The sequence below is a fragment of the Dromaius novaehollandiae genome, chromosome 2 (assembly GCF_036370855.1).
Source record: "Dromaius novaehollandiae isolate bDroNov1 chromosome 2, bDroNov1.hap1, whole genome shotgun sequence".
Lineage (NCBI taxonomy): Eukaryota > Metazoa > Chordata > Aves > Casuariiformes > Dromaiidae > Dromaius > Dromaius novaehollandiae.
Window position 1 is genome coordinate 12745866 of NC_088099.1, and position 27049 is coordinate 12772914.

The 27049-nt window shown below is 41.1% G+C and overlaps 1 protein-coding gene across 1 annotated transcript in view; it reads right to left on the reverse strand.

The window, feature by feature from the left end:
- The window catches only part of ADARB2 (adenosine deaminase RNA specific B2 (inactive)), a 326098-nt gene that overhangs the window by 97371 nt on the left and 201678 nt on the right, over window positions 1–27049 (reverse strand). The window contains exons 2-3 of the mRNA XM_026103332.2: window positions 18927–19013; window positions 9515–10422 (exon numbers count right to left, since the gene is read on the reverse strand). Of these exons, the coding sequence (XP_025959117.2) occupies window positions 9515–10422; window positions 18927–19013 (995 nt within the window). The remainder of the gene's footprint in view (window positions 1–9514; window positions 10423–18926; window positions 19014–27049) is intronic.

Here is a 27049-nt window from a genome sequence, read left to right on the forward strand (position 1 = left end):
GCCTTCAATAACATGCGTTCATTTGGGGGACGCCTCAGTGTAGCACTGATTTTTAAGGTAGGATTGTTTGAATTTATAAGGTCTGATTATTTGGCTAGTGCCTGGCAGTAGGTGTGATGAAGAAGAGGTTAAGAGCAATCACAGGTGCTTTCATATCAAATGTCTAGACCAGTACAGAAGACAAATAGGAAGTAATTCTTAGTTTGCTTGAAATTAAACTTTGACTTTTCAATTAGAAAACAGAAAGCAAAAAAAGCAGCATGAATTTATCTAAAGACAATATTGAAGTATTTAAGGTGGAGGATAAAATGCTGAAGGAGGGGGAAAGGTTTATGGATATATTAACAAGTTATGTTTCTTGGAATTCAGTCTAAGAAGCTGATGGGTACCATGGGACTTAGAGAATATTGATTGTTTTAGCTGAGTAGAACTTTGTGATGAAAGGAGATGGATAATTTACCTACTTTCCCAGTGAATATACATAGTTATCTCCCATTTATGTTTTTGAAGAGTTCGCAGAAATATTTTATCTTAACAAAGGTTCACATCATGCATGTGTGAGTGTGGGGGAACTTGCTCTGTCTAATTTTGCTGCCATCAGAGATCCAAACTCTCATCTCAAGTAAGATGTTCATATAAAGAAAGCACTAAATGAACAACAAAGGATTTTACTTTCTAAAAGAACTTCAACTTGTAGGAGCCAATCTTCTACTTTTGTTTGGTTGCAGCAATGTCTTGTACTAGTAAATAGATAGAGCACATTATATATCCATTACAACAACAACAACAAGCCTTTTCTGTTCATTAGCTTTGAACAATCTTAAAATTAAAGTCCTAAATATATTCCATATATTGAATATTTTATGACATGCCTAAAGACTCTACTATGTGTGTGTGTATGTGTGTGTGTACATTCCTTTCACACTGCAGTATGCATGAACAAGTTAGCTGAGATTGAAAGGCAATGAGAAATTTTGCTTTTCTCCAAAACTACTATACAAATGCACTGTCTAAACACTAACAGATGCCATAAAATAAAATAGAAAAATAAGTTCTCCATTATGCAGCAAGAAGGGAGAAGTCCATTTACTTCCCCAAGAGAGTCACTGAAGTGCTGAGGGAACTGCTGGCTCTGAACTGCAGCTATTCCAAAGGCCCTGGCATTTTGTTTTATCCATCATTCTCCTTGCATCATGATACTATGCGTACCATATAGTTGGCACAAGCACCACAAGAGGGAGTTAGTCATCGTAAAATATATGGTGGTAGCTTGATTCTGATACTCTGCACATAGAAGAAAAAAAAATCTGTCTGAATAATTAAGGCTTCCTAGATGTGACTACAGATAAAAATAGATAAAGACTGCAATTTTGGCATGGCTGTAACACTCCAGCTCAAACAGCGAAGGCTTTGCATGGAACTCAACCAAAGAAAAATTCACTCCGGGCGCTTGTATTACAGCTCCATTTAGTGGAGCAGAACGATCATGGCTTGTATTAAGTAGATAATAATGAAGCATCATAAACAATGTAAGGATGCAAGTCCAGGAGGAAGCTGGAGCTTTAATGAGGTCCAGCTTGCCGGGAGTTTTTTGAAGTGTCCCTAGCTCACTTAACAGCCAGAAAGCAACAAAGGCGCCTCTGACAGCTGTAAGAGTGTCTGGTTTAGAAGGAAGTTTTATGTGTTGATGACTCTGGACTGGGATTCAGCTTTCATGTACTAACTAGCTCTGCTTGCTGCCTGAGCCCTAATCATTCTCAACCAACTCTCTCCCCGTAATGCTTCGTACAAATAACAGTTCTTCACAAATCAGATCCACAGCATCAGCTTCCTGCATAGGTGAGTCTGGTTCATAGCGGTAAATAACAGGAGTTAGCAGAGTCTACACTGTGTCTCACTATCCGATCTTAATAGGCAATCTATACTCTGAAGGGAAGAAGTCAAACACTGGTTTTGCGGACATATAGAGGGAATGATGTATTTACTATTATGCTAGCAGCCAGGTCAAGCAGTTAAATCAGATTCATCCCTTTCTAAACGCACTTTAGTCACAGAGGGCTCTTCAGATGCTTTATAAAGGAAAATGAGATATTTTTAGTTTTTTTTTTCAGATAGCTATGATGCATTTTGGCTTGCTTTTAAACATTTTTTAAAATATAAATATATATATATACACACACATATACATACTCACTTGAGAAAAATGCCTTTGGTTTCTAAAGATTTCCTCCCTGAAGATATTAAAATTATTCATTCATTTCTTAAATGGAGATGAGCCATCACCCCCATTACAGCTCTCTTAACTACTGTTCGCTAGACAAGCAGTATATTTGGACTTCCACACCTCTGTCAAACGTGTTTGGTTTAGCATACCCAGTGCTCTGAAAGTCCTGAGTATGCTCTATATCATGCAGGACTCAAAGCCTCACATGTCCAGTATATTACAGTGGAGGTAGCAGAGTGCTTAAGCCTGTGCTATGTCAGTACCAGGGAATCCTTTTGGGCTCCTGCTGAAGACTGTTCCCAGCTGACCTGGTTGTCTGGGAAGTCAAAGGTGCTGGGAAGTGACACTAACCACACTGTTCCCTGTGGAGCTATGCTGCACTTTGACCATGCTGGCCCCATGGGCCATATGTCTGGGCCATATCTCTGAGCCCAGGGTCTGGAGCACGAGATGATTCTACCCTTGCATGCCACTGCAGGGACTCTTCTCCTGAGGGAAGCATCCCATCACAGCCATGCTGCCACCTTGCCTCTGCGGGAGCCTGGAGAGCCAAGCCGCCTGCCGTGGCTGCCAAGGAGAGCACGAGGGTGGGATGGACCCAGCTTCTGCGTGGTGTGATGTGAAAGGAGAAGAGGAGTGTGGCCTTCCAAGAAGCAGCCTCCACCTTTCTCATCTTCCAAGTAAAAGCAGGGAGGCAAGCCTGGTTTTGAGGCTCTCCTGTGACCCTGCATCCCAGATGCTCCTTCTTTCCCTCCTTGTCTTGTGCCATGAGTGACCTTGGCCCAGACAGGCCTCAGTCCCTCATTATCAGGGCTGCTGGGAAGCCTTGAGCAAGGGGTGGTAAGGGAAGGGAAGGTGGGGTGGGAGAGAGAGGAGGTGAGATGTTCTCATGCATTCACCCTCCCCACCCCTGGGCAAATGGGCACGCACCTCGCTGCAGCAAGGCCTGTCAAACAGCATCGCAAAATGTGGCAAACTGCATGGGTAGGTTGCTACCACAGCAGGAACGCTCCTGCTGAGTTTGGCTCTGTTTGCGTGAAGATTGATATGCCATTTCAGATGCATATTCCTGCAGCGAGTGCTTTGTGCAGACGGCTGCTCTCATTCTTTTGGCAGGCAAAAATCACAGTCTTGCCATTTCCAGACTGAAAACACATGACCTCCCTGCTATGGGCTCATGGCATAACTCTAGTACCAAAAGCATAGTTCCTTGGACATTGAGAGGCAGTCCCACCCACTCCCTTGGACAGCCCTTAGCAGCAACTTCAACACAGGTTAAAGCAAGCTCGTTCTTCTACATGACAGAAGACATCTCCTTGTCTCTTAGTTCCTTGCATTCACTCATTTGTCTGTCTATAAACTACCTGTTATCACTTAGCTTATTATAACAGAGGTTTAGTAATACTGCTTTGCCACAAGGTAACAAGAGGCCAACCAGGGGCTGAGCTGCACAGATCTGTCTGTGCACACCTCCCTAGCCTGAGGGGCGGCTGAGATCGTGGGAATGAGCTTGCACCTCCTTTCCTGGGGGCTATGCCAAGCTGAATTACCCTGCGTTTGCCAACGGCAGGTAGTCGGAGCATTATCATCGCTCAGCTGGTGCAAAATAATGTGTTGTTTTGCAGCAATGACTGTATTTTCATGTATAAACCCCTCAGTGCGGCTGCATGCGTGTGCTGATACTATGAGAGCGAGGGCAGAGGCCTTTCTGCCTTATTAGTTCTTTCCTCTGATTCTGCATAGATAGCCCATCTGCGTCTCCCCTTGATTTTGCATGGATTATACATATTAAAACGTGGTAGTTTCTTCATCTAGGACTCTAATTGTAATCTCTCTGGGACAATAATCATCTTTTATGTTGGGCTTGTATGGGGGTGAGGAGGTGGTCCTGGTTCCCCAATTGTGAGCCTAGGAGTGACTGCAATCTTATTAGCAGCCAGGATAATAATAACAGTATCCAGTGCACTAACGCTGTGCCTCTAAATTGGTTCTTTTGCCATTGTTTTCCTTAAGAAACTGTAATCCTATAAATGTCTTGACTGCCTGTTGCTCTGATTATAAAAAGCAACTTTCCCACCTACAGAGAATCAGAAATAGAAGGTTGAAAATAATAAAAAAAATTATATTGTACAGGCATTTCTCCGGTCCCTGCCATTTCCCTCTCTTGCATCTCACTGTCAGGAGCTACACACATACCTCTCAGCTGCTTTTCTTTGTGTAGTAGGAGATGGGAAAAGTTATAAAAACTGTAGCTTGACTAGACAAAGCTGTTCACATAAACACATTGGAGTGGCTTCTCAAAACTCGGTGCCAGCTATGTGCTGTCCCTCTTTGCACCAGTCAAATCTATCACTGACAACCTTCGCCCCAGCTTAATCGCAACACAGGTGACAGGGCATGGTTGCAAGGAAGCTGGCAAATGAGGATAGTTAGAGAAATAAAGTGAAGGAGGCAGGAACAATTGGTACCGCATGAAAATGAAGCCTATTTCACAACACACAAAGAGACAGACTTTTCTTGGGAAGTGGATTGTAGGTTGGGCTTTTTCACGCACCACAGTGGCCATTCTTCACATGACATTACTCACTTAGGTGACACTGAAGTCAGCTGGTAGGAATCCCTGACCTGCACTCTGTGAAGAATTGGTGCAATGGGGATACCCAGATTGTTTTGGTCTGCAAATGAGGTTTATGGCAAATATAGGATTTAACTGGCTTCAAACGGTTAGCCTTATTTGCAGAAGGAAAAAGCCCTGCTTCTTTCTGATGATACACACACAATACCCAGTGAGGTTATCTTTAAATAAACAAACTGGCTACTGCTCTGGAGGCTCTGGATCTGAACCAGCAACAGCAGTGTTAAGCAATTTCAAAGCAGAGTGAATGCGATTTTCACACTTCTTCGTTTTTAATTTAGGTCCATTTGAAATCCAAGCACCCCTCTATTACTAATTTGTTATGGCAATATTAATTAATGGTATTGCTCTACAGCAGTAAGAGTGTTGTTTAGACTGAGTGAGATAGATTAGAAGGAATACAAGATTAGAAAAACAATCTGTAAACTGGTCAGATGCAGTTGGGGGTCACCTTGATTTCCTAAAATGAGCACGCTGCACTCTGAAAGTCTGGGAATGTATGAGCAGATTTCTACCAGTGCAGATTCCTTAGGGCTGGCTGGGTCAGCACTTTCCACTGTTGTCTCCTATTTTGGATTACAAGAATATTAGTTCCCAAGGTGGGGAAAACAATTGTCAGACTGCCATGAAGGTTGATAATCAAAGAAATTGAACATTATTTCATGGACATTATCAGCTTATACCAAGTAGGCTAGGAAACAAGTGGTAGTATTCAGTGACTTAGAGAAGGCACACAACAATGTGTTGTGATTTCCATTCTCTTGACTCACTTTATCTCTGCTGTTTTTCATTAGTTTAGCAGATATCCAGCCTCCTTTCTTGGATACTCTGATCAGCATGGTATGCGTACTCTCAGACCATCAGTAGCAATTATTTCTTGCACTTCCATGGCATAACATGGATAATAGTCCTGGTTTGAAGAAGGGTAGTAGCTGGTAGATTGATGGGCAAATCTTGTGACCATTTCAACTGGTCTTGGACTATCTCAGCTACCCCCTATTCACCCTGTACACATTCAAGGGCTCAGGTCTCCAAGCCATTATTGTACCTATTTAAGAACCACAGAATTGGATCAAAGCACTGTTGACAGCTGTATAGAAGCTGTAATATGAATTATATCGTTTTTAAATTATAAGATTAAAAAATGTTCCTGTTATAAAGCGTGATGTGTTTTTGTTAATTTTTGGAGTATAATTTTGCAGTCAGCCCCAGAACAGTGTGGAACAATCACAGAGAAGAAATCAGAGGCACAGTGATTTTCTTTTAAGAAAGCATCAGTGCTGTAAAACGCTATAACTGTTTCACAAAGGAATTTCAGCATTGGCAGGTGAGGGACAGGAGAGGCAGCTGAAGAAGCAAGTTGGACTGCAAAGGCCCTAGGGAATTCAGCTATTCTTGCTTTGCTGTTCTTGCATTTTCTTGTTTTACCTGAAACAGAAGGGATCGAGGTGGCAGGATTTTATATCTATGCTCTCCATTTCCTGGTGGTTAAGGAAGCCTCCTGCGTATGCAGTACCTATCAGGACAGACTGGAGGATATGGTGGTTCTTTTGACATTTTTACACTGAAACTCCCTTGGTCAGCACAAAAAGTGCCTGTTAGGCAGAGGGCATGCCCGAGGGCCAGGCTTAGGAACGGCAGGCACCCACTGGGCGTTTTGATGAGGAAGGCACAAATGTCAGAGGTCTGGAGGTCCAGTTCATAAGGACATCTGAACTCTTTTGACACTTCCTCAGGCACTGGGACATTTGTAAGTAAGTTCAGTAGAACTGGACTACCAGTGTTACGAGATTTCTGGCCTTTCCTACTTGCAGTCAGGCCAAACACTGGCCTGCTAAAGCCACTGATGAGAGCAAGGGCAACAGGAACATGCAGACATGCAAAGGTGGAATACTATGTGTAAGGGACAACCACAGAGATAAATATACTCCTGAATTCTATAAGATATTGAAAACACAGGTGAAACTTATTACACTTGATCTGGTTTGCTTTTCCCTACTATCATTGAGTTAGTTATCTGATATCCTAACAAGTAAGATGAAGCACAGAAAAAGCATGGGTGGTTGGATAGAACAATAGTTACTTCTTATTCTGTGAAGAAATTTCAAAAATCTATCCCTAAGCCATTTGAGCCATTTGTGTGGCACTCTCCTGCACTTAAACAGACCTGGACACCAAACAAGCTGTGCCTACTGAAGGCCTACTGAAGCTGAAGCAGGCATAGCTTTGAAAAGGTGTCTTGTAGTGTGTCCTTGAGAATATGGCTCACAGAGGATCAAGGAGTCAAGAAAGAGCTGAAACAACTTTTGGGGCAGCTCATTCTGCCCACAGTTCAATGAGAACAACACTCTCACTGATACAGTTACCACCACTTCAAAACAGCCAGATGGGCTGAAGTACTGAGCAAAGAAAGTCACTGTATGAGATACCGCAAAATACAGCAAGAACAAGTAAAGATGTTTCTGATTTTAATGCTTAAACTATAGCCTAGCTGAAATCCATGGAAATCTGTTGGTTTCAGTGGAATTTAGATTATGACTGAAGTGAGTAACATGAACATGGATTTTGTGTCATGGCTGCTATATCAGTTGGTGAAAGTTGTTAGTAGGGAAGTAAGCAGAAATCAGTGTTAGGGTTTATCTCTCAATTAATATGCTGAATTCTGGCATTAAAAGGGTCTGACTAATCTTTTAGTTGGACAAAACACAACCACTCAAAAAATACCGACAGAGAAAGTTCAATGGCACCTTTTTGCTGACATTTATACTTCTAGAACACTGAGGAGATGAAGATAAGGAGGGCATAAGTCTGCAGAAGGGAGAAAAGGACATAAAAAAGAAAATACACCCTGAAGAATACATGGGTTGCCTTGTGAGCAATTTGGGACCCAGGTAAGATGTGATATTCAGGTGGAAGATGATTATGAAACTGAGCAACCAGGGAATAGTTCAGGGAGATTGTGAACTGAGGTGATGATACTTGTGCCGTCTCAGAACATGACAAATCATTATCTTGTGAATGGTAGGTTTCTTAGTTCATGGTATTTAACTGCTGATCCACGTAGCAAAGTTCACTGGGGACAGCAAAGCAGTAAGTAAGATGGGAGGAGGGATTCTTCTCTATACCCAGTTGCTAGGTTTCCATGGGGAAGGATAGGCATGTTCTTCAAAACAAACTTTACTTTTTACAAAATTAATTAGCACAAGAAACCGTATAGGGGAAACTGCATAAATCTCTCATTTAAATCTCATTCACCATTCAGAGGGGTACTGTGAGGAGGAAAATGCCAGGTTAGCCAAGATTTCTGAAATGTGTGCAAAGCACTGTGAAGGTCATTGTTTTTATTAAATTAGGTTGTTCTCCCATTGGTACATAGAGTTTACTAATATGAAGTAAAGGGAAAGAGGGGGAGGATTATGATTTATTTTAGAATTTCTTACATTTCCTATGTTTCCTTTTTGGAAACATAAGAAGGGAACTTCTGGTTCACCAAACATAATTCCTGGAAACTGCAGGCAGTCATGTCACATACAGGATTCATTTCCAGATCAAACTCCCTCTTGCTAATGAACATTTTTACTAATGTTCATGAGAATTGCTACTAATAATTTGCATTTACACACTACTTAGGGATCTTAAAGTGTTCTTTCATAAAATATGCCCATTTTTTAGACAGGGATATTGGATTTAAATGACTTGCCTAGGGTCTCACAGCAAGCCAGCAGTAGAATGGCTCTTAGAGCTCCTAGTGCTTTGCATTAAATCCTGGACATTAACAACTCCCTTCATAAAGGGAGCTTTGTAGTGGTGGATCACCTCCTGGTGCTGGTGGATCAAACCTTTTAGGATAGTGCAAGCAAACCAAGAAATTAATTGAACCTATGTAATGCTTCTCAGTGTCTGCAAATCCAGGCTTCCTTTGAACCTAGCAAATTGACACAACTCTGAGCATGCAATGCTAAGATAGCCTTTGGCATACGACCAACTATGAAATTTTGATTCACTAAGTATGTACCTCAGATCTATATTTCCTATATGAATACATTAGTAATCTCTACATTTTTTCCAGGAAAACTTCAGAGCATTAACCATTTCTTGTACTGTTGGAGATATATTTGAAAAAAAAAATAGACCTATAATAAAATTCCTTTAACTTTTATTGAAGCCGTGTTGCCAGGAGAGTTGCTCTGACAAAGGCACATTCCTTGTCATTGCTATCTCCTCTGAATGGCACTGTCCTCAACAAAAATTGACTCTGAAAGGAGGCTATGGGGCATCCCGTTGTCTCTTGTTTATGGATTCCTTTCCATGAAGAAAGAGGCAACACTACAAAACGACCTGCTTTTTCCACCTGTGTCAATGTTATCATTCTCTCTAGGAGACTGAAATGTTGACATTTCCCCTATATTCTGCCCTCTCATCTATGTCTTTTATGGAAAGGCCTTCAAATTGTACCCAACAATTTTAAGATACAATTTTTAAGCTTTTTCCTGTGGCGTGTGGCTGTCTCCATGAGAAGAGAGCTTAACTGTGGCATGGTACTTATTATAATTTCAGAGAAGCCATCTCATAGAGCAATAACAGCTATAACGACACAGATCACATTAATCTACCAAACTCCTCCAACTGGGTGGTGGCTACCTGAGAGCTCTCACCTGTGGCAAATGGTTACATTTACTCCTGCTGGGAATGTGGCTGGGCAGCCGAATGTTAAAGAGGGTCTGCAGAGCAGCTTGCGCTGCTTGGCCTTTTGCCAGCTTCTTGCTACGTCCTGAGCCTTCAAATGTTCTCCCGTCCACTCGCACTGCCATCACAAAGCTCTTGATGTGCTGCTTCTCCACGGTCTCCGACAGGCAGACGTACCGCAGTCCCGATCGCAGCTCATTTAGCAGCACCACTGGGTTCTTCTCGCTCTCCGCTTTGGATGCCATCTTGTGCTTGTTTTGCTTACTGTGGCCCATTAAGTCCAATGTATGGCAGAGTAACCTCCCATGTCGATAAGCAGTGGAAAGCAATTCATTATTAACTGGGTTATAGACTGAGAAGTCCTCGCTGTGTGTAGATGGTTCAAACTCCTTGAACAGAGTATCTGGAAAGTCTGCCTGATCAGAAGTAAAGTCCGTGGATGGGTTGATGCAGTTCCCCATGGCAAAGTGAGCTTGGCATGCATTTGGGAACTGAACAAAAGACTTCAGAGCTAGCTCTGCAGCACGCATTTTGGCTTTCTTTTTTGTGGGTCCTGTACCTTCAAACGTAAGTCCATTTACTTCTACAGCGACAGCAAAGACTGGAGCATGCACTGGACCTGTCTGGGAAACCATTTTATATTGTAAACCTGGTTTAAGTTCATGTAGCTGAACCAGAGCATTCTTTGGTGTCACTGACCATGAGACTTTCTTCCAGATGAGTTGGAGTTTACAGAAATGGCCATTGTTGCCTTCCTCTAAGGGTCTTTTTCTCTTACTGCTGGATGTTCCTCCTCTTGCTCTCTCACTAGAGGATACTGGATGATCCTCCAGGTTGCCAATGTTTCGATTTTCCTTTACTTCTGCGCTGCTGGTACCTGTCAGGAAAGAAGAAAAAGAACTCACAGTTGTCATCACAGTAGCTGATGTCATGTCTAGGGTTGGCAGAATACCCAAAAAAGAAAAAAAAACAGCTAATGATAGAAATTTTATGAAGGAAAATGACATCTTTGCTTGGCTTTCTTTGAGGGGGAAGGTATAATAATTTTCCTCAAATATCTATATAACGGTTGCTTTATTTGTTATAGTACAGATTCTCAACATGTCCTGAATGATTATTTTTCCTCCAAGTTCTACTTGCATTAGTCATTATCCTCCTGTTAGATTACATCATTCAAAGAGGAAGCATAAATGATGCCATGTGATTGAAATGAACTACTGCATTCACAGTGCATAATTACTAGTAAAACGTTAATAGTTTGCAAAGATCCCTTAGGCTGAGATTTGTTCCATAATCCATGTGGGCAGACGCTTATGAACACATTATTAGAAATCAAAAATGCTTCACAAATGATTCATAAATAGAAAAATGGGCAAGTGCATTGAATAATTTATTTTCAATGAATAAATTGACCAGCTCTACTCACAACATAGGCTCTTGTGTTGCTAACAACATGAGTCCAGCCTAAGAAATGATCACACAGACCTTCCTCACATTTGAAACTATAATTTGTTCTGGACTCAGATTCCAGTTTAATATGTGAGAATTTTTCTGTCAAGTTCAACTGCACATACTCTTAGCTCCTTCATCAGCAATAACTAATACCACAATAATTCTGGATAAATCTAAATCAGACTAGGAGAGCCAGAGCATCATGATGGGAGTAATTACTGATGTAAAGGATGATCTGTTTCAAAGAAAAAGCAATGGGAGAGAGTGACTGCCATGAAACACTGTCATGATGGGTGAAGGGAATGAAATGACAGCTGGGAACTATGGAGGGAGCACTCTGTGTTTGGCAAGCCAATGAATCTCATGTTGCTCTCAACTACACTTGCGCAACACCTGTGCTGCAAGACAGTATTCTTTCCTGCAGGGGATGTATGGCTGAGAATGGACATTCATCTCACTGATGACCTGAATGAGAAAGAAAACATGCTGCTCTCTCAGTAAGCATCTTACAGAATTTCTACATTTTCTGATGCATTTGTTTAAATGTATTGCATCTCTGACACATCCTCCACTCCTTTTGCGTTTTGCTTGGGGAAGTAAATATGAGTTTAATCAACCTGTGAAGCAACCCCTTCCTGGGGCTATGCACCTGATCCCTTTCAGACCAAAACACTGCCTGGCTGATGGCTTATATTCCAGCAAGTGTTGCTCATGGAGCTTTTCCCATGTTTTGTTATTGTCAGAGAGGAGCATGCCACCTGTGGTAACTGCATGAGTCCCAAGCACACAGAAGGTCCCTGTGGTCCTTAGAGGATAGAGAATGGTCCTTCTACGATCTACAGGGTTGTGGCTGCGTTCTGCTTCCTCTCGGCCCTGACACACAATCCTGCTGCGAGGGTGCAAGTGGTTAGCTGCCTGCCCAGCCCGGAGGAGCTTCTGCTGGGGCAGCGCGACTGTGCCAGAGCCCAGGACGAAGCTGTGGCTGACAGAAGCGCAGGAGGCTGCAGAGAATTACGTGGAATCAACCAAGCTAAAAACCTCCCTTACATCCCAATAAAAAATGGGTGGGCTGTGCTTATATTAAATGTCAAAAGACTTCTTCCCATCAGAGCAGTAAGACTGCATTCATGCCAGCACTTCCACAGGAAGCAGCTCACTGCGTGGACCTTACTAAAAACCACGACACTATTGCATGCGTGGCAGCCCATTTGCAGGATTGAAACTTTCGGCTCCCTTTCCTAAAACCACTTTGGCACAAACTAAGTCTCCAGCCTGTGTCTGTATTTCATCAATTACTTGCTTAACTCCATATATGTGCTGAAATGCTTTGCTGATACAGAAGGTGGACTGACAAATTAAGGTCTTAGTGACTACTTAATTTTTACCTTCTAAAGCTAAGGGGAGAGAATGAAGACAGGTGAGGAAGAAAGAAAAAGAAATACTTAATAGAAAAAGAAAAGTTTCACCATATGGCATTCAGCCATACAAAATGTGAAATCTTTAAAGCAGCCTCACTGGAAATAAGACATTTAAAAGGTCAAATTAAATAAGACACAAGGATAACGTGGTCTTTTCTTGTTGAGTTCACAACTCTATTTATGGAAGCTCTGAACTGAAGGGGAAGTAGATGCCAGCTTTAACTTTGCTCTGCTTAACTTGGCAGTGACTTTGGCCAGACATTTTCCTCTGTGATTGTATCTCATGTTTCCATCCTACTTAGAATATAACTCTTTGTTTGTGTGATTTTTTTTTTTTTTGTTTAAAGGTGAAATATTTTGACTCACATATGCTTTTTTCAGGGAAGCAGGTTTGGTTCTGTATTTCACACCTCCTCTCTCATCTTACCTAATAGGTTTTTACAGACCCAATTATGATACATAATGATATTGGAGTCAGGAGGCATGACAAGAAAGATAGCTCTTGCTTCACACTATACTCAGGTTTGAAAAGAATTTGTATTGATTATGCACCACTGAATAGGAAAACTGAGGGGGTTATTTGTATTTATAATTTATATTGTCTTCTTCCTGCTATTTTTTCTTTCATAATCAGAGAACCATGGATTTGTGAACAAGAATGTGTGACCTTAGCATCTTATCTTAATCACCCTCACTAACACAGTGATTAACTAAAAACATGGCTACATAAAAACAAACTTTACTTGTTTGTCCTGAAATTTTGTCTATGGAACTGTCTAGTCTAGGTTTTGGGGAAGAGGGAATTTGCACTGATGTAACTAAAAAAACCACAGAGATGCCAGTGGGCATCCAAGGGCCAGACACAAAGGATACTTGGAAAAAACTCGGTCTACCTGAAGGTGATGTGTATATGTATGGTGTGTTTTGGCATAGTTACACTGATGGAAATCCATGCGAGTGTCCTTACATCCAAACAGATTCCAAGAGGAGCTGATTCTGAAACACCGGTTAATAACTCAGTTCTTCACAGATCTCAACGAGAGCTGCAGCAGGCCAGAAGTCATCTATGCCATGTAAATTAGAGGTAGTCTGAATTCAATGAGTGCCTCAGAAAGTCTGTGAGCCTGATGGACTTGTGTGATATCTGACAACAGCGGGACAATGTGAAATTACTTTATACATCCATGTACCTTTGAAATAGAAGATCTTTGAAATGTGTCTTTTATGAGACCTCTGTATAGCAGACACAAGATTACCTCTCTAATGGTGGCACATGTACTTCTATTGTGAAAATCAGACAAAGCAGGCAAATGACACCAAACTACATAAGATAAATACTGTAAGCAGCCATAATAGAACAATCACAAGCAATTTTAGAAATGAAGAACACTAAAAGGAAAGGGGTAAGTCAGAGGATACACACAGTGAAAATGCAAAACTGCGGATCATTTTCAGTCCTGTTATCTCTCATAATTTCTTGGTCATGAGTTCCCAAAACACATTCTCTATATTTGGAAAAAAAAATATAATCAAATATAGTTTTTCTATGATGAAAGGTTGGAAAAGAATAAAATTGTAAGGGGAGGGGGTTAAGAAAGAGAAAGGAAAATATTGCAACTTTTTGGCAATAAGTTCTACTTTACTGTATAAGAAAAATTTGATTCTTCATTATAATATCTCCTCTTCACTGATTTTTGCAGTTTTACAAGCAAAGGGAGACACTGCAATCTTGTATTTACTTCAGAAATTGAATAGGAGAGAAGAAAGCAGTTAGTGAAATACATTTATTTATGTATTTTTCCTCAGTCTTCTGTCTCCTCTTTCATGTTTTTCTCCTTTGGTCATTATGCACAGTAGAGTTAACCTAGAGAGTCTGCATCATCAAGAGCTTTTCAGAACTATAATGCATCACTAATAATGACACTGCCTATGTCTCTGGGTCATAAGGGCTCTGAAGAACTAGCCATCCGATACTCCACGCTACATTTGAAGAGATAATATTGTTCCTGTTGAAGGTTATTCTGCTGCCAAGCCAACTTTGAGGGAGGATGGGAAAGGAGAGGTAGGTGGCATCTTCATTCTGGCTGGCATCTTTAATACTGAATCACAAGTAATGTTACTCTATTGAAAAGTTATGATATTAAAAGAAAGAATTTACAGTCTCTGTGGTATAGCAAACTTCCGATATAACTGACTTCTATGAAACAGGAAGTTACTATCTTTAGAAATGTTTAGTAAAAGCAAAATTGCCAGCAATGCATTTTGAACAATACAGGTTGAACTGAATTTTTATTTTCCTGCATCCTGCATTTTAATATCTAACCCCCTTTTGACCTGCTTATGTAGAGTATGTTTTTGCTGTCCAGCTGCATCACATTGACTGCAAAGGTTAAAAGGATTGACCTCCGTAATTCCTGTCATATTTGAAAGTGGAAAAATTTCACTCAGAAGCAATAGATACAAACTTGGGAGTCAGAATGATGGTACCTTTATTCAAGGTCAGCTGCTGCTTTAATAGCAATGTAGGGCAGGCTCCTCTGGCAGGCAAAATAACATTTGCGTACAATTACTGAATCTGTAACACAGGTTTGGGAACTCTTCTGCTAGGGATTTTTAGGTTCATATTCTTGACTTCAGAATAATAAATTATAGCTAACAACAGAAATCACACCTTCCTCTCTTACATGAAAACACACAAATATATATTTTTAAATTTTCATGAAAGAAGTAAATATGGTAAGTCTACTTAAGGAAAACTTGTCATAATAGCATTGTTGCAGATGAAATCCTCCCTGCTAACTCTCAGGGTTTAGGCTGTTTAAAATGATATTGTTAGAACTCATCAGCGTGTAACATCACACTGTGAGGGGAAACATTTGCAATGCAGTGAAAATACAGGACTTTGCTTAAATTAAAGACTGAAAATTTGTGAAAGGTGATAGATGTTGCCTTTAGCTGTTCCAAACTGAAGATACTCTGCTTTGCCCACCTTACTGTCTGCAATGACTGTGAAATCCATGTACCTCTAGTGCAGGTCTCATCAATTAGAGAAATTATTCAAATGACTTAATGGCCTGACTTAGATGATACTCAGACTCTGATGCTCTCAGTTTGATTTAGCAAGTAAGTACATGCAGCAAAACACTGTGTGCAGCTCTGAGCAGAAACAGATTTAAGCACTTGCCTTCCTGTATTAGGACCTGACTATAGCTTAGCTTTAAGTGTGGGGAAAATCCAAATGATGGCAATGGATATGGTTTTCAAAACAAAAGAAGGGGTGCTGGTTGCCTATGCAAGATGGCTTGGTGCTCTGCAGAAGATGGTATGGAAGATGATATTCACTATATTCTTAAGGCAGAGTCCTTGCTGTACCTTCCACTAAGCAATCAGAAGCTCTGGGGCATCATGCTTTCTCAGGAGAATTTTGACCGACATGCTCAAAATTGAACATGCTTCAATGCACTGAATGGCAGGCTGGGTTTCATCCCACGTGATTTCTACTATGGGACATAGACACCATCGGCTCCCTCTGCTGTCACTGGAGAGAGGCATATACCTCCAGCAGGGCTGCAGTGCTGCGAGAGTTGCCTGTCCTTGTCCGTTCAACATAAAAGGAAGCCACAGCAAGTCAGGTGCCATGGTGAGGTGACTAAGGGCAGTCAGGATCAATCTAGGCCTCCGTGCCTGCACAGTTGCACCAAATCTACGCATACAGTCGCGCGGCACAGCCAGACCCGCAGGAATCGTATGCTGCTGCTAGAGGTGCGTGCCACATTCGTGAGTATCTGTGCCTGGTGATACTTGACCTTGATGTTGTGGCATAGTGCTGATGGGTCGATTTAAGATCAGGGCGTAGGCTGAGGTGCCTAACATCGTGAAGGGCACGCAGGCAGTGAATGGGGAAGCATCATTCGCTGTTTCATACAATCCAATCACTAAAGACAACAGGCTTGAAACAACAAAGAAGAGATGCATTTTTTGACAACATGGTTAATCACTGAACTCCCTGTTCCTGGATGTTGAGATCAGAAGTATCAGTGGGTTCCAGACCAGACTAGACAAGTCTACCAGTGTCTAGGGAACAAGATGATTCAGGTACAGACTCGAGCTAGGTATATTTCTTGCTGGGTGCTAGAAAGATATACCAAAGGCAGGATCACTATTTAAATGTCCCTTCTCTCAATGTATCACTAACAGCAACTGTTGAAGACAGTGTACAGAGCTAAATACCTTATTTCTAATCCAGTATGAGAGTTCTTGTATTTTTAGGTACAACTGATTTTGGGAATGATGAAACAAGGTAGTTCCTTTCTCTCATGTTTAGGGTAAGGGCTTCCTTGGAGGCTGATTATTAGTCTACCAAAGATGGCATTTCAAAGGAGGCTAATGGCTTGGGTACATTTTTCTAGCATTATTTTATGGATCATAAACCACAATAATGGTATCTATATGCTAAAAAGCACCAGCTGAAAATGCACTTGTAGTTTAACTACTATGGATCCTTTTGTAAAGAAGGCCTAAAGAAACATGAAACATAGGACTCGAATCTATTTCAGTTAATGGGACTCTCTGCATTCATGTAGCACAGTCCACGATGGAGCACTCTCACAGAGCTCGTACAAGGATGTTCAGTTAGTGGAAACCTACAGGGATAACCAAAGCACCATGCTACCTTGCTACTGTTCTTCTAGCCATTAGCTAAATTGTTAACACATATTCAGATCAAATCCCCAAAGCTCTTTTAAATTCCTAATTACTACAGTGGTGGCTCCCTGCTATGGAAGTCAGTGGGAACTATGTCGCTATACCAGAACTGAACAGAACTGAACACTGAAATATGTCTGATTTGAACTTAATTCACTTTTTTTTTTTTTTTTTTTTTTTAGATTCTAATAGGCAGCATTTAAAGAATGTGTTGTATATAATCAATATTTTATATCAATAAAGAGATTGATGTCATTACCACTAGGAGTAAGTTTGAACCAGGAGAGGACTAGGCACGATATCCCCAAACACAGTGAAATTCAGTGTTTTTCTTTCAGAAAACATAGCTTACCCTGTCCATGTGAGCTATATTAAAGCCAGCACAGGCACGAAGCAGTCTTGGCATTACTGCAGCAGTAAGAAAATGGTGTTGCAGTGTTTGGCTTGTACAAACTTCCTACATTACCTAAAAATAACTGAGTAGCACATTTGGGAAACATTACGCAGGAGGTGCCTGCACCAGCTCATCATGTGCATAATATGTTTTTTGTGTGTACTTCTCATATCTTCCTGAAAATGTAGCCTCCTTGGGACTAATTTTGAAGGATTTTCAAGACTTCTTTGCCTTTGCTAAGATATGTAAAAAAAAGTCCCCATGCCGCAGGTACAGTGTGATGTCTGTATGATACTCAGCAGTACAAAATAGAGGGCTGTGCTCCCTCAACAGCTATTCCCCTTGGTGCCACATCATGTTCGAATGAAGGCAGATTAGCAACAACAGGGAGAAAAACCCATTCCTCCCACCCACTGGTTCTAATAGGGCAACACGTCATTTTGTTTCTGGCTGGAAAAGAAACCCATCTGGTAGGTGATACTAAAGCTCAAAGAGATGTTCATTTGGTCCAGAATGCCTTCCTCCCTTTTCTTAATGACTCAAGATATGTTACAATAAGCAGGGCTGGATAACACACCATAATTGCTTCTAGGTAATGGAAGGCTTAGTAAGGGTTATTCGGTCCTAACTGCACACATTTCTCCTGGATTTATTGGCATTTTAAAGACTTCACTTCTCTCTCAAACCCAGCAGTGCTTTCCTGTAGCTGTGCAGTCACGGGCACAGAGCGCCTCAGTGCCTGCATGCCGGTGCAAGCGCCCTGGCGAATCCTGTGGCCAATTTTTGAGTTACATCTAGTTCATTTAAGCCTGGTTAATCATCTCTTTTCAATTGGCTTTGGTTTCTTTCTATTTTTTGCTCCAGGTCATGTCAAGCAGGAGCAAAGAAGAAAATAGTTTTTCAAAAAGAGGGCCTGATCCTGCAGTCTTTACTTTGGCAAAAGTCCTTTTGTAATCAAGAGTGTTTAAAGTGGGGAGAGACACAAGGGAAACAGAAAGGTCCTGTCTTTTAGGGGTTGTGAGAAATGCAAGCAAGCAAAATGAGGTAACATAAATGGGAAGGGAAAGGAGCTACATAGTCCTGTGACCCTGAGTGCTAAACACCTCCCTTTGGTAATTTTTTTTCCTTTATATTTGTGGCTTACAATTTATAGCCCCTCTTGCCAGTGCCTTTGCGGGGCCAGTGCCTGTGCAGGGAAAAGTGGGAAGCTGAACTGAGATTAACCCCTGCCTCACTGGACATAAGAGAATATGCCTGCAGTCAGCATCAGGTAATTCTGCGTTTTACTGAAGGACTGTGCTCAAGGCCTGCCAACGTTTGCAAATCTATGTAGTATGCACAACTACTCCTACACTTCAGTGCTTTTAGGTGACTTTATTGTTCATCTGTCTGTGAAGAAAAGAGGCTGCTTACTTAAACTGTCTTCATCCTCCATACTGGTTGCGCCAGGACTCAAATACTTGAAGGGTGCTATAAACGTTGACAGTATGCTTACTTTTTCTAGAAGAAAACAGAAGAAAAGAGACAAATAAAATCAGTATTTTGTCAGAGCATTCAGATCTATTCCATACTTTTCCTCAGGTGAAAACATTTTGGCAAGTCTGTTTCTTTTCTGTGTGTTCCTGACTCTGCAGTTCAATCAAAATTTGCACAACTGTAATGCATTGATTACAGCTCACACGTGTGAATGCCCAAACACACATCGCTCCTGGTTTCTGCGACGCTGACTTCCCACAGCCTGTGCAGCACCCCCTCGGCACTGCTTCGCAGAGATGGTGTCCAGGCACTGACCTCCTCCAGCAAGGACCTGGCGCGAAGCCTAGCCAGTGCTGTGGGAAGGTGGATTTTCCAGCTTGCTCTTCACCTGCAATCAGGTGAGTGCACAGCAGGGCTTTAGCAATATGTTTTAGTCATGTCATTCTAGCAGGCCTGGTTTGTCTCGTGCCAAAGTTTAGTGGTACTAGAGAGTATCTTAATACCCTTTTACTGTGAAATGCTCTATACAGAAGGGCTGAGAGAGGCTTGAACGAGGGCAGGTATTCAGCCGGAAAGGGAGGGAGAAGGCTGAGAGCTGTGGGCAGTCAACTGTGAGAGGAGGAACATGAGGATGCTGCACCAGATGAGACCACTGGTTCACCTGCTCTTGTTTCCTCTCCCTCACAGAGGCTCTACCAAAAGTCTCAGAGAAAGGACAAGGGCTAATGGTACAAGAGAGCGCAACAGCTTCTAATTCTTCTGGAAATCACTGATTTGCTCTTTTGGAAACCTTTATGTTGTGACACAGGATGTTATTATCCAAACAATAGGAATCCTATTTGGACTCCTCCTTATTCACATTCATATTAAGTGCAATTCATCTACCTGCAGCTTCTGTTTATCCTGGAGATAATAGATGGCACAGAAATTTACTTCCAGTGCCAGGATCAGCCTCTGCATTAGATGCCAGGATGGATTCAACAAAATGAGAACTGATACTGATTTGTATTAGCTCAAAAATTGGTCCAGAATTTATCTGTGGGGAAAAGCTGCTATTAACACAAACACAAGGGCCACAGCCATATTGAAGATGTACGTTTTATTTAGCTTGTTACTCATAATTCATTCATTGCATTTTCTAGGCTGAGTTCCTCCTGACAGCCTATAGGTACTTTACTGAGGTACCTACATTAATGGGGTGTCTGTTTTGGGTAGCAGAGGAAATGCTAAGGCACCTTAAAAGGTGACTCACAGCTCTGAAGGGCTTAGTTACTTTCCTTAAAGCACTTCTCTTCTTAGAAAGCCTCAGTTAGGTGGAGTGCTCTGAATCCTAGCATACTGTGAGCAATGTTGGTCTTTCATCCTGTATCAAATGTATCATGCATCAAAAAGAAATAATGAGTGTCATCTTTCAAATGACACCAGAAAGACGATTAGCAGGGAAACCTTCCTTAACGTTGAGAAAATATTTCCTGCATTTGCATTTCTCTAAATTTCCTTAAACCACCTGCCTAATAATGTCCCGTGTGATTGCTCAGTAGCCACTGTCCTGGAAGGCATTCTGGCTGCAGAGCTTGTAAAGCTCATTCTGTTTCGGCAGTACATCTGTTAGCTTTTCAACTTGCTCTTCCTAGATTTGCAAACAATCCTTTCTCCTGTTAAAGGGCGTTATTAGAATCCATCAAAAAATGTTTCCAGATGTTTGCCCTTAGCCAGATACCATTAAAACTCAACGCTATAAAGAGAACACAGCGAAAACTGACTGTTCTTTGTTAAGTAAATACAATCAGAGAAATAAAAGATCGCCTGAAGGAAACCTTTTTCCGTCCAGAAACCTTTCAGCCCAGACTAACGTAAAATTAGAGCACAAATTAGCCTCCTTGAATTGCAGTTTCATTAAAGGATTGTAGTGATGTCAGGAACCAAAAAAATGAAGCTATTTATGAATGCTTTAGCTGGAAGATTTTCCTAGATGTGTACTCTGACGCTTTTTGCTAAGGTGTTGCTCTCTGAGAAATGTGATATCTCTGTAAGACATTATCTCAGTGTATGTGAGACTGTTGGGTGGGATTGGGATAAAGGCCATCATTCACTCAGACTTTCTAGACCAATCTTTTAAGTTAAAGTGAAAAGAGTGTAGGCTTTTGGGACTTAATCCAAAGGCTACATTTGATAAGGGGAAAGCTTCAAACAGATTTAGGATGAGGGCAGTCCTCAACTTTAACACCAGCAATAACTGTTGTGCTTGGACATTGAGATATGGTACATCAAATTATATTCCTCCTGTGCCTGACTGCTGATGGCTGTCAGATACTCAGGGCTCACCCTCAAGACACTGGGTGTCATAGGCAAGCTTCAAGCTTCCTCACCGAGAAAATCTTCTCTGTCCTTGTAGTGAGTTATTCCATTAACCAAGCAATGAAGACATGTGCTTTCTTGCTGAGGATGCTACTAATTAACCCACCATCAACCAAAAAGTGAAGTCATATAGTTTTATACTATATTATTATTAGATAAAGGAATATTATATGATTCATCTTTCACCCATTTTGTGTATGCTGTAGGTCAGATTTGTAATGTGCCTTTAAATCCTATCAAATAGCTTTCCTTTTTTGTCTAAGGAACCCTTTAGTCATCTTAAGATTTTGTTGTTACTGTTTCCCACTTGTCTCCAAAGACCTTGCTTGTGCCTTTGCTTTGTGTGGCGGAAAACTGCTTGCAAATTTTACTGCACAGTTAGAGCAGGAATGGATGGGCTCATGTCACACAAACACAGACAGGCCCTAATAACAGGATGTCCGTCAATCAATACAGATGATAAAGATTATAATTTAATGTATCAATCCATTGGTTGAGGAATGGAAGATTTACTGTACATCCGGAAAGAGGAGGAGGGCAGGTTTTTGAGTGAGTGATGTAAGAAGAGAAGAACTGTAGTATGCATGTAGAGGAGACGAATTATTGAACCTATGGAGGAGAGGTAGATGGATGACAGGATAATTACATGTAGGTGTTTACAGGGAAATAATCTGGCTAGATATGTATCTAAAGCTATGATTGCACACCTTCATGTTCTGCAGTTTATTGTCTATTACCATATATATGCTTCTTCAGCTTTATTGTCAATGGTGAAATTTGGTGTTATTTTTGTTTACTTTTTCTCAACGATATTAGGAGAATTGTATATTCACTTTACAGTCCCCATATATTTTAATGTCCATCACAATTAGTCTTATCTTTGGCATTTGACAAAATCTTATGAATAAGAATAAAGAACATGGCTGGATATGAAAAAAAACCCATACAGTTCCTCAGAGAAATACCTTTAAAGCTTCCTATTTTTTCCCCTTTCTTCTCTACTGATGATTTTTTTCAAAAAGAAGCAACAAGAAGAAGCCCAAATTAAAGCTGCTATTTTTACTTTATAATTGTAAATGTTCTCTGCATTTGTTTGAGGTAATTTTTCTAGGCTAGGAAAGAGGGTCTGAGAGAGGAAAACAAGACATATAAAAACCTCTTTTCTCCAAAAGGCAGAATATATAACCCTTCATTTACGAGAACCAATACAAGGAGCTATTATTGAATGCATTACAATTGTACCAAAAGCCTCAGATGACATGAAGGAGCTATTTCATGAGGGCCTACATGGACACAAAGAAAGCTGTATTTACAATGGAAATTGAGAGACAAAGAGTAGGTAGTAGTGAGATTTATCTCTAGCCACCCCTGAATGCTACCACAGGACAAACATATCATCTTTTGTATCATCGCTATAAAAACATCCTTCCAAGTGACACTATATGGAACTCCAGTCCAGTACTTTAAGCACAAAAATCATCATTACCCTTAATGAGAAATCCATTATAGGAAGAAACTTCACTCTCTTCAATTTTGGGATGGAAACAGATTTTAATTCAAGCATCTTAAATATATATTTTCCAACAGCAGCAATTAATTAAAAAAAAACCCAAATCAAAAAACCCACCATGTTGACAGCAGCAATATAAATCATGTAAAAAAATAAAAAACTGTCAACCAAGATATATTTTGCCTGAAAAACAGAAAATGATTTAGCTAAATGATTCAACAAAACTGAACATACTCGGCAGACAAGTTTCCATTAGACTGTTCTTTTTGTGAACAGCTCTTGCTCTATGGATGCTGTTAGAAGCCTGGTCATAGGTCCTGTAAATATGCTTTTATTCTGGAGACAAGAGTACATGTATACAGCTATAAACTGCATTCATGCCCTTCATACCTAAAGATATTTAAAGGGCATCAAACAATACAGCCTGATCATCAAATGTACTGTGGTTCTTTCATTCTTAATCACCAGAATAAAAGCAATGGGAACTGCAGGAATTCAACATTTTTAAAAATCAGGGCTTATACACCTAGGACAAATTATTTTGCTTTAAGAAGAGCAGACTGAGTGGGGTCATAACAACAGTCTTCAAATACAAAAAATGCTGCTGCGTAGAAGAAAGGAATAAACTGTATTCCATGTCCATTAACACAACTAGAAGTAATGGACTTAAATTGCACCAAGGAAAAATCACTTTAGACATTAAAAAAATCCTCTTTCTATCAGTAAGGATAGCGCAGCATTCGAATAGGTCATCTAGTGAGGAGCTTGAGGAGCCATAATTTCTGAAGGGCTTTAGGAAGAGGATTGGCATCTGTTGAGCATGGTACCTGGCCTGGGGTGATCCCTTAAAGTCTTTCCTAGCCCTGTGATCCGTGGTAGCAAGACCTGTCCTGGCCTTGAGATCCTGCAGCAAGTTCTAGCTCAAACTTAGAAAGGTAAATAGTATTTGGGGCCAATCTCTGAGCAAAAGCCTGTGGCATGCTCTTTCGCTTGGCAGCTAATGAGCACTATTAATAACTGTGTTTTAAAATGCAGCTTCTGAACAAAATAAGGATGAGACATATGGCTACCAGTAATTTGCCAGATCAACGTTAGCAATGTTTTACTGAATCAGTTTCATTCTCATATTCTAATTGATTACCATAAACTAGTTTACTTGTCCAATATTTCTTAAACATTATTCTTTTAAAAACACAATGAGGTCATTATAAACCAGTGCTAAATAATTCATTTGATTTGCATGGGGTATAAGATTACTGTGGATGGGTCAACTCTGATGCAATAATGTGAACACAGCTACAAAACCTCCTGAAAAAATTGGGTTTATTTGTTTAAAGCAGCATTTGCAGCTATTCAAATAGTTACATTCTTACAGTCATGTTAGCCTTGATTTATTTTGAAAAGGGTGGATACGGGGAGAGAAGAGAGCCTGCATATCAGGAGATGACTCTCTACCTCCATTCTGATGTCTTATTCAATTCAGGCTTGGGCTGACAGTGACTGACAGGAAAAGGGGATTCTTTACACAAAAACAAAATATAGCAAATTTTCAGAGAAAATAGCAATGTCTTTAAAGCACAGCACTTACTGAGAGAGGCCCACAGCCTTTTCAGTTACGTTTTGTACAGCCACCACGTTGCATCATTTAGTTTAAGCAAGCAGTTCCCACATAGGGGTTTGCTTGCTTGGTGTCAGAACCAGCCTTTGCAGCTGAATTTGAGAACCAGCCGTTGAGTCAGAAGTTACTGAGCGTGCAGTGCTCACTGTGGCACTGCTCAAGCACTTTTTGTCTCACGAGCATGTGTGAAGTCGCTTTGTGATGCTCTTTGCTATCCATTCTAACAAATTTTTGCTATGGTGCTTGTGCGTGGCTACTATGGGGTACCAGTGTGCCTGATCTTCAGACAGGCTCATGTTTCTATATGGACCAGACAGCAAACTGGGCATGGCTGTGTTCCTGGTTTAGGAGATCTAGTTTGGTGCCTTGCACTGTACAGGATGAATTCAAGCCTGCACATATCTGCAAGGTCACCTAAAAGATGTCAGTTCTTCTTTGGTTTGTTTTTTTTCCCACTCTGACACTGGGAGGTCTGAGAGACACTGGCCTGTTTGCAGGTACTACTGCAGTTGCTTCCAAGTGCACAGATTAAAGTGTTCGTCGCAGCTTCCATGAAGGAAGCAGGGTGAGCTGAGAAGGCAAAGGGAAATGGCAACATTGGGCAGCCACCACAAAAGGCATGATTTAACCCAGTGCTATACCTCTACATGCAGGGAGCTACGAGCCAGAGGCTTTGGAGGTTTTGACCAGGTAAAAGGAAATGCCTACTGCTGCAAAGCCAAACTCAGAGAAGGCTAGAACCACTGTGCAAGATCTGCACTGTGCAGCTGGCGCAGAGGTGGATGTCAGACACTGAAGTGATAACTTTGGCTATATCTATACTTCTGTAAACTACATAGGACGAGAGCCCAACCATTGGTACAAGATCAGCCATAGAGATACACTGTCAACATGGTTTCTGGTGTGACTTTGACTCAGGCCAACCAGTTATTCTCCCAGAAAATCTCGGATACAATTCAAGGGTTAGCATAGCCCAGGAAGCTGCCTTGTCTGGGTGGAGGGAGAATTTAGCTGTAAGGATGTGAACTAAGCTGTGCTACTTTGTCTCAGGGCCGAGGAATGGTCCCTGGCCTGTTTCACTTACTGGTACAGACATTGCAATGAAAAAAAGGCAGCTCTGCGTATGTTCCCAGGCTGTGGGATCATAAGGGCTCACAGCATAAGCTGGGGCAGAAACGGATATGTTCTCTGCAGAGTCACAAGAAATGTTGCTAGTTAACATGCTGGGCACAAAGTGGAGCAGCTCAGACTTCAGCAAACCTCAGTCTCACTGCTGTTGCTAGCAGAGCTGGGAAGGAAAATCATTCTTTGAGTAACTATTCTTTCAGATTCAGAGTGGAGCAGTAAGATTATCTTAAGTGACAGAGAAAGCCTTAGCAAGACAGTAAGTACATGTGCATATGGGCAAAGGATGCTACATGGGACATGCCATAATCTTGGTCAGCAGACACAATACATAAGAGTCCTTTACCCAAGAACAAACCAACTGTTCAGTGCAAGCTCAACAGGTCCAATGCAAGATCTCTCATTAGCCTGCCCTGCACAGGTAACTTGTGGAACTCACTGCTGCAGGAAATCTCCAAATGTAAATGATCTGGCAATCGCTTCTCTTACTTTAAAGCCTAGACAACAGGCATGAGTGGAAAAAGGTATGTGATAAGACCTTTTGGCTCCCAGGTGCAGTCCCATTGGCATCATGAGCCCTTGAGAGCTGTCAGTCAATGCAACTGGAGCAGCACTTCTAAGTCTAATTTGTATTGGTAGAGCAGCTCAAAGGGAAAAAAGGCCTCCACACTAGAAGAAATGAAAGGTTCAAAAGGTATACAGCCATTCCTGTCTGCAGATAAGCTGGTTGGCATCCCTGAGGATTTGGCCTCTGAGGTGGACAGTTAGTAAAGATCTACTTTTATCAACTGGTTTTCAACCCAAGGCTTTTGCAGCGATATCCCACACGGAAACAGTAAAGAAAGCTTTTCTAGGAGGTAGCAGAAGAATACACTGAGAGAAGACTCTTCTGGTTGAACAAGATTTTTGCCTGGGATATTTTTGTTAAAAGCAGGGATACAAGGAAATATGCAGATTTAGGAATTTAGTTCTTTAAATGAAAAAAATATTTAGCATTTCCCTACTTTTGTTCTCTGCTTCAGCAGAGATGTGAAATGAAGATGTGAAACATTGGAACATATTTTGTCTTGTCTGATAACCAAATGGAAGACAAAGCTGGGAACATTTCCATAGCCAGCATTTCAGGGGAAGGCTTTTTGCTGCACTAGACAGGTTCTTCTTTGAGTCAGAAGTCAGAGGTGTGCATACCAGAACCATGAAGGCTTCCTCTGAAACTGGGCAACAAGTTCAATACGCATCACCCCCACACAAAAGGACCTACCCCCATGCTTTCCCTGGAACTTGACCTTGGCCTGCAGAGCACAGGAATCTGTTGTAAATAGATTTACTTGCTGCCTTTAAAACTAAGGTATCTAGTTTTGTGTCAGGGAATATCTTTCTGCTCTATGATTGATCACTACTAAGCAAAATGGGATCCTTGTCCAAGTTGAGAGCTCTGAAATGCCATTA